Source organism: Anopheles merus, chromosome 3L (assembly GCF_017562075.2).
Source record: "Anopheles merus strain MAF chromosome 3L, AmerM5.1, whole genome shotgun sequence".
Classification (NCBI taxonomy): domain Eukaryota; kingdom Metazoa; phylum Arthropoda; class Insecta; order Diptera; family Culicidae; genus Anopheles; species Anopheles merus.
Window position 1 is genome coordinate 36245017 of NC_054085.1, and position 13858 is coordinate 36258874.

At 47.8% G+C, this 13858-nt stretch overlaps 1 protein-coding gene across 8 annotated transcripts in view; it reads left to right on the top strand.

Moving 5' to 3' along the window:
• LOC121598270 (receptor-type guanylate cyclase Gyc76C-like) overlaps positions 1-13266 on the top strand; it is a 54284-nt gene extending 41018 nt beyond the window's left edge. For 7 of the 8 annotated variants that reach the window (XM_041924869.1, XM_041924872.1, XM_041924870.1 and 4 more), the window contains exons 5-15: positions 1060-1269; positions 2052-2206; positions 2855-3074; positions 3606-3783; positions 3948-4144; positions 6143-6436; positions 7251-7583; positions 7683-7848; positions 7932-8241; positions 9030-9423; positions 9489-13266. In XM_041924869.1, the coding sequence (XP_041780803.1) occupies positions 1060-1269; positions 2052-2206; positions 2855-3074; positions 3606-3783; positions 3948-4144; positions 6143-6436; positions 7251-7583; positions 7683-7848; positions 7932-8241; positions 9030-9423; positions 9489-11168 (4137 nt within the window). In that variant the 3' untranslated portion in view covers positions 11169-13266. Of the gene's footprint in view, positions 1-1059; positions 1270-2051; positions 2207-2854; positions 3075-3605; positions 3784-3947; positions 4145-6142; positions 6437-7250; positions 7584-7682; positions 7849-7931; positions 8242-9029; positions 9424-9488 lie in introns of those variants that run through there. The other variant, XM_041924873.1, reaches the window with a different exon arrangement.
• Positions 13267-13858: the final 592 nt, after the last annotated feature.

Here is a 13858-nt window from a genome sequence, read left to right on the forward strand (position 1 = left end):
TTTTTTTGATTTTGGTTTGTTCGGCTGCTTCGGCTTCTGAATGAATGGAAAATTGACTCCAAAGTGAATTATTACACCGCCTGGCCGCGTCACGTTGTGCCGTACCGACGATCCGGCGGCGCGGCACACGCGCGCTTAAATGCTTGGGGAATCAAATTTCTTGCGCCGATTATGTGGCGCTCGTGCTGCATCAATGAAATACCAGAGACTTCAGGCAGAACATATGCCTGAAAAGAGGTGAAGTGGTTTCGACATGGAAGTTGTTTTATGGAAAGGTGTTTTTTTTAAACGTAGAAATGCTTACAATATATTGATCCTTTAATCCTTTAATCCTGGTCATGGCACCAATATACAAGCACGATTGCGAGGCTGCAGGACTTGGAAACATGTTTTTTCTAAACCTTTTCTGACTCGTATCCTCTGAAAATATGCTCTATAATTTCATTTACTAATTTGAAAATGTCCGTTCCCTCTTTTAAATCAGTGAAACACTTCAAATTGACTCGTACATTGGCCATGTATTTGAAACTGTCACTCTATTTGCCTCCTTACCTCGTTGCTGTGCCACTTAAGCTCAGCTGCAGGTGACATTTGAAAGATGAAAGATTCCAATACACGCTGTGCTCGATCTGTGTGCTATCCTTTCCGAAAGCAAAAAATGAATAAAAAGCTACACTTTTCTTCATCTTGTACATGAACTCTTGAGGCTGCCGATGTTGGAATGTTACTCTCTCTCTCCCTCCAGAGGATGCTCCCTGTCCGAGTCAGTAGTTCGTTTGATGTGATTCAACGCTAGTGACATTTCAATTTCAAAGACCCCTTTCTCGATGCGCAGCTCTTTCTTCTCGCAAACATAAATTAAATATCATTTACAGCACAAAACGCAACGCATATTACGGTGAAGGGGGAAATATGCGCGCCGAAAACTACCTTTCAGCCAGCTAGCAACCGCTCAAATTGCCCGAATTTGTTACAGTTTTGCTAACGCTTTCCGTCTTATCCCTCTCTCTCTCTCTCTCTCTCTCTCTTTCTCTCCCTCTCTCTGCTTGTCTATTTCAGGTTACCAAATCCATCATCTCGCTGCTGACGTACTACGGCTGGCGGAAGTTTTCGATCATCCACGAGCAGCTGTGGAAGAACGTGGCCACCTCGCTGGAAACGCAGGCCAAAAACAACAACCTGTCCGTCAACCACGTCGAGATGGTGTTCGACAACTACAAGTGCTGCCAGGACGATATGGACTGCTGCCGTAGTGGATATTGGTACACGGTATTATATTATTACAATAAATAATTAAATGTTGTCTAAGCGCAGTGGCGCTGTGGCGTTGTTGTTGGTGCTTTGGCCGTCGTGTTGTACCCATCATCCCCGTCCCCATTTTCATCATTGCACATACCCATGGACGAATGCTTTACACTCTGTTGTACGCTGATTTTGGAACATGTAGCTCCCTCGTGTCAGGACGTCTGGCCTGGACGTGGGGCGCAGTTTAGTTTGAGTACGGTTGGGTACGGCTTTGGAGGGTTTTGCTCGTTCGTTCAACGGAACTGTTGCCAACTAAACCATCAAACCATTGTTGATTGAGACTTTGAAAGTTGAACAATGTATTCCAATCGAAATTGCAGTAGTTAAATTAAACTAATTCTTGGTAGATAATAGATAGATAAACCCTAATATCCCATATTCTGCCCGGGACATGTGTAAGCGTGCAACAGATGAAAGCATCCCTCTCATCCATTTTACACTCATCCGCTCTTAATAGGACCGTGTTTAAAGTATCACTTTCCATTATTTAAGCTGCTTTCTTTTGAAATCCATCCCATCCACTAATAATGCACTAATGCTAAACCATGTCACTCCTTCTATCGTTCATCCCGTTGCTCACCATTAACGATGTGTGTGGTTTGCGCGTTTTAATGTACTCGTATGTGTTGCGGCACCGTGTTTCCTGATCAGCTCTCGTGTTTCAACGTACGCTTTTCCGTTTTTTCTTCTTCTTTTTTTGCTTGCCCTCTGCTTGGCCATCTGGGGCGCCATACCCACAACCGCAGGTCATACAGAAAACGATGAACAGGACGCGCATCTACGTGTTTCTCGGGAACAGCAACCAGCTCGTTGACATGATGGCCACCATGGACGGGATGCAGCTGTTTGCGAAGGGCGAATACCTGGTCATATCCGCCGACATGATGACTTATTCGCCGAAGTAAGTAAGCGAGCTGCCTGTGTGCCCCATCTCTAACGCCAAGTGGGATGGTTTTGCGCGATGGAAAAGATACAGATACAGGTGCAAGGAGGCCACATTCTCCCAGCAACATTGGTAGCAACGGTAGCAAAATTGAATATGGTAGTTTGAGAGAAAGTTTTCCCCGGAAAATAAAGTTCGATTTTCTATTTTTTCCTATCCCAAACTGCTAGAAGATGGTAGCGGTACATTCAAGGACAGTTCTTGTTCGTTTCTTTTGAGTGCTTTCCTAGTTTGGCGTGGTAAAATTTAGAACTTTTCTTTCGAATGACGTCTCCGGTTTCTGCTTCCAACTCGAGAAAAAGGACTTCAAATGAGCAGTGTTTGTTTCATTGGCCGGTCAATATGTTCAGCTCTGTGCAGACTCGAGCAGACTTGAGACTTGAGTTTGACTTGAAGCTATAATGGTGTAGGTTATAAGCTATTTAGTACACATTTCCACAGAACTGAGAGTTGATAATGGTAGTCAAGTTATGATAGTTTCTAATTACACAACTTGAGGAGTTATATCTGAAACCCACGTTTTAGCCACTTTTAGCTCCAAAAACTCCAATATAAAACATTACTTCTAAATCACTTTTTGTTTCGCTCCCACACCCCCTCCCACAGACTGTCGAACAAGTATCTGTGGCGCGTCGAGAAGCCACCGAACGTGAAGAACTGCATGGACCTGCCGGGGGACTTTGAGCGGCGCAGCAAAAGCTTGCTGGTGGTCGTCGCCTCCGAACCGCTGCCCACGTTCGAAGCGTTCACGCACAAGGTGCGCGAGTACACGCAGAAGGAGCCGTTCTTCTTCAAGCAGCCGTCGCTCTTTCATCAGTTCGTAAAGGTAAGCGAGCCCCTTTTGTTACTTTGAGCGCCCGTATTCATGTTCTGCCCGCGCTCGTCGTCAAACTTTCAAAAAGGTTCTAATTTTGCGTTCGTCACTTTGTTGTTAGCTTTTTTTTATGAGGAAGATTCTTTCATTTTTGATGTTTCATTTCAAATGTGCCTTTGTACAGCACACACGTTTTGTTCTTAATGCCTTCGGTAGGTAAAAAGGTCGCGCAGAACCTTCAATACCACGATTAAAAGGGAAGCATTGCATAGCTTCGGGCGCGAGCAAAAAAAAAATGCGCCTCTTGCTTTTTAAACAGCAAACATTCCTTTTTCACTACCATCAAAGCAATCCTTGGCAATCGTTTCAGTGGAAGACTATTGTTTCCATCTCACTCCCCCTTTCCAATCCAATGTAGTGGAGTTTTCTCTTTCATTTCGGTTCGCACACTTGGATTGAGTCGGCTGTTTTTTTTTAACCATCGCTTTGTTTTGTTCCTTTGCATTCCTCGGTTTCGCATATTCCGGTTTACAATCACGTCAGTACGTGTCGATCTATGCCGCCTATCTGTACGATTCGGTGAAGCTGTACGCCTGGGCCCTGGACAAGCTGCTGAAGGAGGAGCAGCAGCACCGGCCGCTGACGAGCGACGTGATCCGGGACGTGGCCAGCAACGGTACCAAGATCATACAAACCATCATCAACAACCGAACGTACCACAGTGAGTATAGTAGTGTGTAGCTGCCACTGCAACACACGCAAACACACAAAAAAGCCATCGCCCCGAAACATATTGCGCGAATGGTGCGAACATATTCACATTTCCATTTTCCCCGGCCGGGGGCATTTTTTTTTTTCGTTTCGTCCATTTCTCTCACCATGCAGGCGTTGCCGGTGCGACGATTAAAATCGACGACTACGGCGACTCGGAGGGTAACTTTTCGGTGCTCGCCCTCAAGCGGGAGTTCTACGAGGAGGCGAACTTTTCCTGCGAGTTCCAGATGCGGCCGGTCGCGCACTTCCAGATGCGGCAACCGCAGCACCTCAACGACACGAACCAGCACCGAAACGATGAAATTCCAGTGAGTGAGTCGTGATTGTTTCCGTATTTGTTTTAACAAACGGGTGGGTTAGGGAGACGGTGTGTGTGAGCAGTAAGGGGGGAAGAAGGGAGAAGGGGTTTTGTGGGATTCGTGTCGAAAGCACGGTCCAAGCCAACCAAACACAGTGTACCGGAAAATAATCCGAATTATTTGCGAAGTGAAGGATTCATTAAAATACGAATTGGTTTTGTAGATTTTGTGGTGCTAGCTAGCTCGTATAGAGTGAGGGAGATAGGACGAGAGAGGGAGAGAGCGAGAGAGAGAATAAGCAACGAGAGGGATATACCAGTCAGAGATGTGTTATTTGATTTACAATATATATGCAGGATCTATTGCTGACATTCGAGCACGATGATGAACGGGGGGCTTGTTAAAGCGTTGTTCTGCTCGAAGGATTTAAGAGAAGGATGGAGATTGTAAATTGTTTTAAATCCTTTAGACTTTTTACACAATGTTGTGTGTTCCACTAGACCGCTACAAATTGCTGTATCAATTTACTAGCTTAGTTGGTCAAGCGTTTAGAACATCTATTCCAGGTGTTAAGTAATTGACATGTTCTTCGATAGAGTTCTACAGATGCAAGTTATTAAAGATTGTGAGGTTGAAAGTTAAAAAGTTGTTGGTGTATTTTGATGTGTGATAACATTGTTCATTGCATACACTCCCAATACTGTAAATCATTAGATTATCAAAAAAAAGGCAACATAATGCATCAAAGTTATCACGAACTTATTTGTACACCCAACAAACCGCAGTTCAAACGAACAGTTTCCTCAATGAACCGGACTGGCAGTGAAATTACGAGAATGAATTTAGTGCCCTTGGGTAGGTGCCTAGGGGTGGGTGACTAATTAAAAGTGGCATATTGTAATGAACACAACACTGTTGTGTACAACACTCATCCACATTGCTCTAAGCACAGCGCAATGAAGATCTGAGCAACTCTCAAGTCAATGTATCTGTATTTTTGTTACTCCCTTGCCCATCCAATCGGGAGTTCGGAGTTTGTTACACTGTCTGCAGTGTGGCATTGATTCACCATCGTTGCCGTGCCCGCGCGGGAAAACACTGCGAACACAGAGCCACAAACAGAAGGATGCTCAATACACTCAATCAGCAGCGTGACTATGTACTCAATTTCAGCTCGGGCAGCAAGTTGACTAACTCCCGCGAACGAACACAAAGTGACACCGCGAACAAAGTTGAGTAAGGAACGAGGAAACAACCAATCGCACGGATGTCGCACCGCCACCGAAATGTAAATCAGCGAGTCAGAGCTGCTGGACAACCTTCATAACCCACGCTCGCACACCCAGCCGGCGTACAATGGGATTGGGATTTTGTGCAACGACTCCTGAAGGATTATCAATTATTTTAACCACTCCGCGCTCTGGCGGCATCAGGCCCCGCTGCGTTGATCCGGTTGGAACTGGTTGGCCGGTAACGAGCTTTGCATTGTTATGACTCCACGGTTGCCACGGTCAGGACAGGTCCCCTTCCCCCCGATGCGGCATCCCCGCTGGCCCTCCCCCCAAGGGGTAGTAGTTAAGCTTCCGATTGTTCCATTCTATCACGTGCAATCAAGCGCAGGACATTGTGTTATGGAAAGGGGAGCAGCAGGAGATGATGAAAAAGGCGCTTTCTCAGAGAATCAGATCGATTTGATTTCGTAGTTCCAGGGAAAGAGCATAATGCGAAGCAGGATATTCACTGTGAGGAGTTGTCTTCTTTTTTTGTCGTTGCGAGAAGGGAGGATTTTGTCTTTCAATTGTGCTGCTCTTGTTTCGTCAGATAAAGGGAACAGATCGTTCTTTTTTCTTTGGCCACACACGCTCACACGCTTGAACAGGGATCAATTTAAATACCGGCTCTCTTTCACAATAACTAACCACACACACACACACACACACACACACACACACACACACACAATAACTAACCACACACACACACACACACACACGTCCATCATTGCAGGAGTTTAAACTGTCCAAGGTGGGCAACGCGATCGACTGGCCCGGGTCGGACCGGCCGATGGATGAGCCGTCGTGCGGTTTCATGAACGAGCACTGCATGAAAGACGACACCCACATCATGTCGATGGTGGTGGCGGGCGTCCTGGCCCTCATCCTGTTCTGTGCCGGCGTCATCACGATGAGCATCTATCGCAAGTGGAAAATCGAGCTCGAAATCGAGGGCCTGCTGTGGAAGATCGATCCGGGCGACATCAAGGGCTACTTCAACACGGAAATCGTATCCTCGCCGAGCAAGGTAGGGTTTTGTTTCTCATTGTGCCGGATGCTGCCGGGTGGGTGGGAGCATTGTGGGAGGGATGTAAACGGTTTAATGGAAATTTTGTTTTGCTTTGTTTTTTTTTGTGCGCAACAATGCTCTCTGTGCGGTAACGCATCACACAGTCTCCTTAACCTGTGTAGAGCTTAGGATCAAACTTGAACGCATATATGCTCCTCAATATTTGGTATATTTAACTTAATTTTATTGTTATTTTTATGAACGAAATGTTCTATTTCATGCTATCTTTTACCTTTGCTTTAAGCAAATGTGGTGTCTAAATACAGTGGTGCCTAATTCAGGGAAAAGGGTAGAGCTTTAAAACACTCTAACGTGTTCTAAATGACTTGAAAGTCCTCTTCAGGTTCGATTTATTGGAATGCTTCAAGAAGCCTCCACTAACCTAGCTTCACAAGTATACATAGATCTTGGATTGGTTTCGAAGTAATCGGATTAAATGTTATCCTTCAGGATAATGCAATTTACTTATCCATCCATTTCGCCAATCGGCAACCACTGGAATTCGTCCGCTTTAACCATTTGCCATCACCGTAATTGCATTCGCATGAACCGTTGGGAAAAGCTTTAAAGCCTCAGCTCACCGATTGCAGTACAGTTTGTGCGCGTGGAAGCGTACGAAGCGATTCCGGTGTTGGTCAAACTCGTAAACTTCACCACCGAAACCGCTCTCCAACCGACGGACGCCGACCAAGTTTTTTCCCTCATTTATTTGTACCCATCATTCTCATCTCTTTCTCCTTCTCTCTCTCTCTCTCTCTTCCCCCACCAACAGCTCAGCCTGGCCAGTGCCCAGTCGTTCGGGTCGCGGTGCTCGAACCAGGTGTTCACGCCGACCGCCCGCTTCCGCAGCGTGGTGGTGCGCATCAAGGAGCTAAAGTTTTCCCGCCGCAAGGACATCTCGCGCGAAATCATGAAGGAGATGCGGCTGCTGCGCGACCTGCGGCACGATAACATCAATAGCTTCATCGGGGCTTGCGTGGAGCCGATGCGGATATTACTAGTCACTGATTATTGTGCCAAGGGAAGCCTGTACGATATCATCGAGAACGAGGATATCAAGCTAGATGATTTATTTATTGCATCACTGGTGCATGATTTAATTAAGGTGAGTGAAGTTGGCGTTTGTCCGTTTCGGTTCGGAGTTTGCTGTTGAGGTTCTTTTCTCGCTAATGGGAGTTTTTCGCTTGCGCTGCCCGTTCTTCAGGCAATGATCTACATTCACAGTTCAGCTTTAAACTATCACGGTAACTTGAAATCGTCGAACTGCGTCGTGACGTCGCGCTGGATGCTGCAGGTGACGGACTTTGGCCTGCACGATCTGCGCCACTGTGCGGAGAACGAGTCGATCGGCGAACATCAGCACTACCGAAGTGAGTCACACCTCCTCCTTTCCTTGATTCACACCTGTTCCTTCTAGCGATACTGAACGCAATTCTCTTCACCTTTTTTACAGATCTGTTTTGGAAGTCACCGGAGCTGCTGCGCCAACCAAGCGTGTACGGCACGCAGAAGGGAGATGTGTACGCGTTCGCGATCATCCTGTTCGAAATCATTGGCCGGCGGGGCCCGTTCGGGTACACCGAGCTCGAGCCGAAGGAGATCATCGATCGGGTGAAGGCGCTGCCCGAACCGGGCAAGGATCCGTTCCGGCCCGACATCGAGAGCGTCATCGAGAACGAGAACGTGTCCGACTATGTGATCAACTGCATACGCGACTGCTGGGACGAGAATGCAGACCTGCGGCCAGATTTTCCCAACATTAGGTAAGTGAGTGGTGAGCTGCATGCTGAGTCAGAATGCAGGAATGAGTCGAATTTGTGTTAGGAACAGCTTACTTAATCTCATTTGGGGTTTCACTCATTGCGCCGGTTAGGAACTTCCAGTGAGTAAAATAACTGTTTTGAGATTTAAATTCCAAAGAGTTAACCAACTCTCAGTCCCGGATGCTGGTTCTCACAATGAGCTTTGGTGAGTTACAAAGCTCTCTGAAGAGTTAAATCTTGATGAGTGATTCAACTCTTCGCACCAACCACTAGCTCATTGCAGAGTTCAATTGTTCTTGGGTTAAATAACTCGTTCAATAGCTCCATCACAGTGAGTTATTAAATGAGTGAACACTCGATTCTGGCTAGTTGATGACTCACAGAGAGTTGAGCTAGAATGAGTTGTTTCAAGCTCCAGGACGACCACTGACTACCTCATAGTGAGATAACTCATGCGAAAGAGGAATAACTCATTCTAGAGCTTAGCAATTTAACTCATTGCTTCAAATAGGAACTCATGTGAATGATTTATGAGTTTCAAAGCTGATTATAGGTCTAGACTTCGATAAGTCGATTATATGACTCTAGAGAGTAGGCTAATGATTTTAGACGCATTTCTATCTCATTCATTCAGAATTATCTCACGCTACCGAGTGGCTATTCTGATCACCAGGAAGGTCGCTCTTTTTGTGTGAAAGCTATTCTTCAACTGATCACAACGTAATAACAATCTCTCTCTCTCTCCTTCTCTTTCGCTCTTCTCGATCCACGCACTCTCGCAACTCCAGGAATCGATTGAAGCGCATGCGCGGCGGCAAATCGAAAAACATCATGGACCAGATGATGGAGATGATGGAGAAGTACGCGAACAATCTCGAGGAGATCGTGCAGGACCGGACGCGCCTGCTCTGCGAGGAGAAGCGCAAGACGGAGGATCTGCTGCACCGGATGCTGCCCCAGCCGGTGGCGGAGAAGCTGACCAAAGGGCTCGGCGTCGAGCCGGTGTCGTACGACTCGGTGACGATCTACTTCAGCGACATTGTTGGTTTTACAGCGATGTCGGCCGAGAGTACGCCGCTGCAGGTCGTCAACTTCCTGAACGATCTGTACACGGTGTTCGATCGCATCATCAAGGGGTACGACGTGTACAAGGTGGAAACGATCGGCGACGCGTACATGGTGGTAGGTATTCCGGTCGGTCCACCCGCCTTTAGCGTTGCCACTAAAACCTCTCTCTTTCTCGGCAGGTGTCTGGGTTGCCAATAACGAACGGAAACCGGCATGTCGGTGAGATCGCCTCGATGGCACTGGAGCTGCTGCAGGCCGTCCGGAGCCACCGGATCGCTCACCGGCCGAACGAAACGCTGAAGCTGCGCATCGGCATACACACGGGACCGGTGGTGGCGGGCGTAGTCGGGTTGACCATGCCCCGCTACTGTCTGTTCGGCGACACTGTCAATACGGCCTCGCGCATGGAGTCGAACGGGGAGGCGCTGAAGATTCACATCTCCCAGCAGTGCAAGGACGCGCTGGACACGCTCGGCGGGTACGTGATCGTGGAGCGTGGTCTGATCGCGATGAAGGGCAAGGGCGAGGTGATGACGTACTGGCTGGAGGCGGCCACCGAGCAAGCGATCCAGAAGATCCCGGTCGATGTGCGCGATCTGCCACCGCCACTGTTCTGTCGGCCGCGTCGCAGCCCCAAGATGACGTACGATTCGCGCCATCCGAGCATTATCGGGCTGCCGGGCGGTGGTATGATCACGACGGTGAGCGGCATGGGCAGCTACATGCCGGGCAGCAGGCGCCAGTCCTGCGCGCATCGGGTCGGTGGAGGGGCGGACCACGAGAGCAGCTACAGCCTGCAGGGCTCGATGTTCGGCCCGATGGTGCCGATGATGCGGGCTGATTCATCGCCGCCGCCCCGCCATCGACTCGATGCGGTCTATCGCGAGGGTTCGATCGCACTGATGGACGACGGGGAGGACGGTTACTCGCAGTGTACGCTCGACCAGCGACCGATGGGACCGACGGCCCCCAACGCCCCCACACTCGGGAGTAAAATCGCTTCGAGCGACAACCTGAAGCGCGCGCTGTTCGGCACAAACAGCCCCGGCCGACGGTTAAGCCACAAGCTGCGCTCGATCACGTCCGCCGACGATTACAAGCAGCTGTGCAGCAGTATGGCCGCCAATGGGGGCCGATCGCCCGAGGCGGCGCTACTTCGCGAGAGCCGCTCGCTCGATCCCTTTCCCGTGACGCTCGAGCCGCGCCGCAAACGGTTGGACGCGCTGACCAAGCGGGTGCCCCGGCTGGCGAAAACGATCGCCGCACCGTCCCGCACCGGCTCACAGTCATTCGTGCCAGTGCCGCCCGCCGTCTCCACCATCAGCCACGAATCGATCGCCGACAGCACGGTGCGGCTGGAGGACGATCAGCACCTGCAACGGTTGAGTGGGTCGGGCCATGGTAACGCCAAACCGCCCAACAGTCACGGCGAGACACAGCACCACCACCATCACCACCACCACCACCACCACAAGTATCTGCACAACAACAACTGCAACGGGTCGATCGGCAATGGGGCGGCGGAGGAGCAGGCGACTTGCCCGCTGCTGACGCGACAAACCTCACTCACCACGCCGCAGGAGCACGAGCACCACTGCCCGGGGCTGTACACGAACAACAGCAGCAGCAAGCGGTGGTACTCGCTCGAGCACGTCGGCGTGCCGGACGAGGACAGCTGCAGCAAGAAGTCGCTCACGCGCAGCTCGCTCAAATCCTGGCTGGTTGGGTTCATCCACGGGAACGGCTTCAAGTCGAGCGACAGCTCCCTGCGCAAGGTGGGCGTCCTGCCGGTCGGTGTCGGCGGTGTGACCGGGTTCGGGGAGCTACAGCCAACGCCCGAGAAGGAGAGCATGGTTTGAGGCGCGTTCCACTGCACTTCGATTCCATCCCGCCAGTGAGAAAGAGAGAGAAAGAAAGAGAGAGAAAGAGAGAGGGGCACACACAAGTACGTTTTAGAAACTGGCTTACCAAAACAAACAGACGGGAGTGGGGCAATTTTACGGGGCAGTTACGTATCGTTAGAGCAAGGAGGGGGAGGGGATAAGGGAGGGGGGTTATTTTATGTTTTAAAAGTTTTAATTTTGTTTGTTTGTGAGTGTGTGTGTGTGTGCGAGTAAGAGCGTTTTTTGTAATTAATTTCCTCATGTATTTTGTAGCCTGATTGTAATCTGAGTGCCATTTGCGTTTTGCAAAACAAAACAAAAAAGCGAAACAAGTGTAATAAGCATAAAACAGACAGACCTGTGCTGTGTGCGTGTGAGTGTGTGTGAGTGTATGGAAAGGAGGAACCCGTTTTAATTGTAAAAAAGGACGACTGTGTGTGTGTGTGAGAAGGGATTATGGTAACTCACCCATGTGGACTTGTTCCACATTCTTGTTTGCTGTATTTTCCACTTGAATAATTTAATGTGGCTTGCCCATGGCACACTGTGTGCTGAGCAGGGTGAGCAAAAACGTTCTCAGCTACGTGCGCCTGCCTCACGATTTCAATCTAGGCAGCACAGAATGGCAATGATTGAATAAACAAGGGGGGAAATGTGTAATGGGGAAGAGATTTCATAGAAGAAAACCCGTAAAAGGATGAATGGGGAAAGTTGTTTGTGTGAATACGTAAAAGAAAGAAGTGAAGAAGAGAGAATCGCTTATTGAAAAGCAAACAAAAGGAAGGGAAAACAAAAGAGAAAAAGAGAGAAGAGAAAGGAACAGAGAGAGAGAGAGAGAGAGAGAGAGAAAAACACAACTAGGCTGTGAAAATAGAAGTTAATCAATTAAGAATGTTTGTCATTTGTCTTTCTGCCTCCGATTGTTTGGGGCGAGAGGCGGGCTGGTGTCCTGACTCCCTCTCTCCACTTCTTCGTTTCGGTGGCCATTTAGGGTATGTGTGTGTGTGTGTGTATGTACGGGCGAATGAATGTGAAAAAAAGCATTCTCAGTGTTTGTATCCTTGCGGTGTGCTTTATAATTCGGTCGGAGGGACATTTAACGTAAAGCTGTGTCCAAAGTCCCCCCTAACCCTTCCCTAAAGAGAAGGTTAGGAAGTCAGGGTAGTGACATCATTCACTTTACCTGTGTAAGTTGATGATATTGTTGTTGTTCTTGTTGTTTGAGGTGAGAGTAATGCGCGAAAAAAGGCTATAGAAGCTGATTACCGCCATCGCCGATTACTCCTCTTGTACTCTGTACCCCCCATCCCCTCCCCACCCATAATCGGTATCTCTGTACGTGTATGTATGTGACTGAGTGTCTGTGTAAGTGTATGTTTGTATGTATGTTGGTTGTTATTACCGCAGACCGTTCGCAACAATCGCACACCACAGCACAGCATAGCCGTTCGTTCGTTCGGTGTTTTATTTTTGTGCAAAATGTACTTTAAACAAACAGTGTAACAGTGTACGAAGATTTTTGGCATAAGAAGAAAAAGAAGAAGAGGAAAAACACACGCACACACACACATACAACAGCAAAACAAAATAAAAGGATTGCGCACGCACACAGTCAAACACACAGCGGGGCTAAACAATTGAACGTGAGCTTAACGGTATGTATGTATGTATGTATGTATGTATGTACGTGTATGTGTGATTATTTGTTTACAATACTTCTACTCGCTAGGTTAACCGTAGTGCAAAGTGCGCTCTGTGCGCCTAAAAGCATATCCCTCTGTGTCTGTATGTGTGTGTGTGATTGCGAATGTATTTGTATCATAGCAACGGGTTTTTAACCATAAAGCGCACGATAAAGTTACCGTACAATTAGCGAAGCAGAATAATGTAGTGTGTGTGTGGCTTTTCAGCTCTTGTAATCAATTTTACAACGAAAGTGCACACACAAAAGAGTGCAACAAAATGTATATGTTATGAAGGAAAAAAACAAAACAAAGCCACAACACACATATAGAGACCTGTAAATTGACGTTTGTAGCGATAATGATTGCCTTGTGCGGCATGAATCTCAGTACCGTCACACCTATCACTAACTGAAAAATGGACAAAAGTTCAGGCGTGCCTGTATGTGCGGTGTGCTGCTGTGTTATGTGTGTGTGTGTGTGTTTGAAAGAAATATGTGAAAATATATTTACAACTTTATGAACCATTAAGAGAAGACAAAAAAATGAAATGAAAAACAAAACCCATTTCCGGAAAGGAATTGTTAAGAATCAAACAAACAAAAAATGCTGTGTGTGTGCGTGTTATCTTAGAAAAGATGTTTGGAGAAGTTAAAAAGAATCACTGAATGTCGTATGTTAAGGCCCACAAAACAGCACACAGCAAATGAAGAAAAAAGGATAGAGAAGAAACAAATAGAGGAGAAAACACAAGTGAAATATTCAACCAAAACCGACCCGCCTATGGGACGAGCAGTGCAGAGCAGCAAAGAGGCAAAGCAAACGAAGCGTACATGTGTATGTGTGTGGCTGTTAGACACACACACACACACACACATGCACGCAAGTTCATAAGTAGGAAGTCATTTGTTTATTTCTTTTAGTCTAAACATAACGGGTTTTAAAGCTATCAAATCATTCACTGTATAGAAAGCGTAGTGCGTA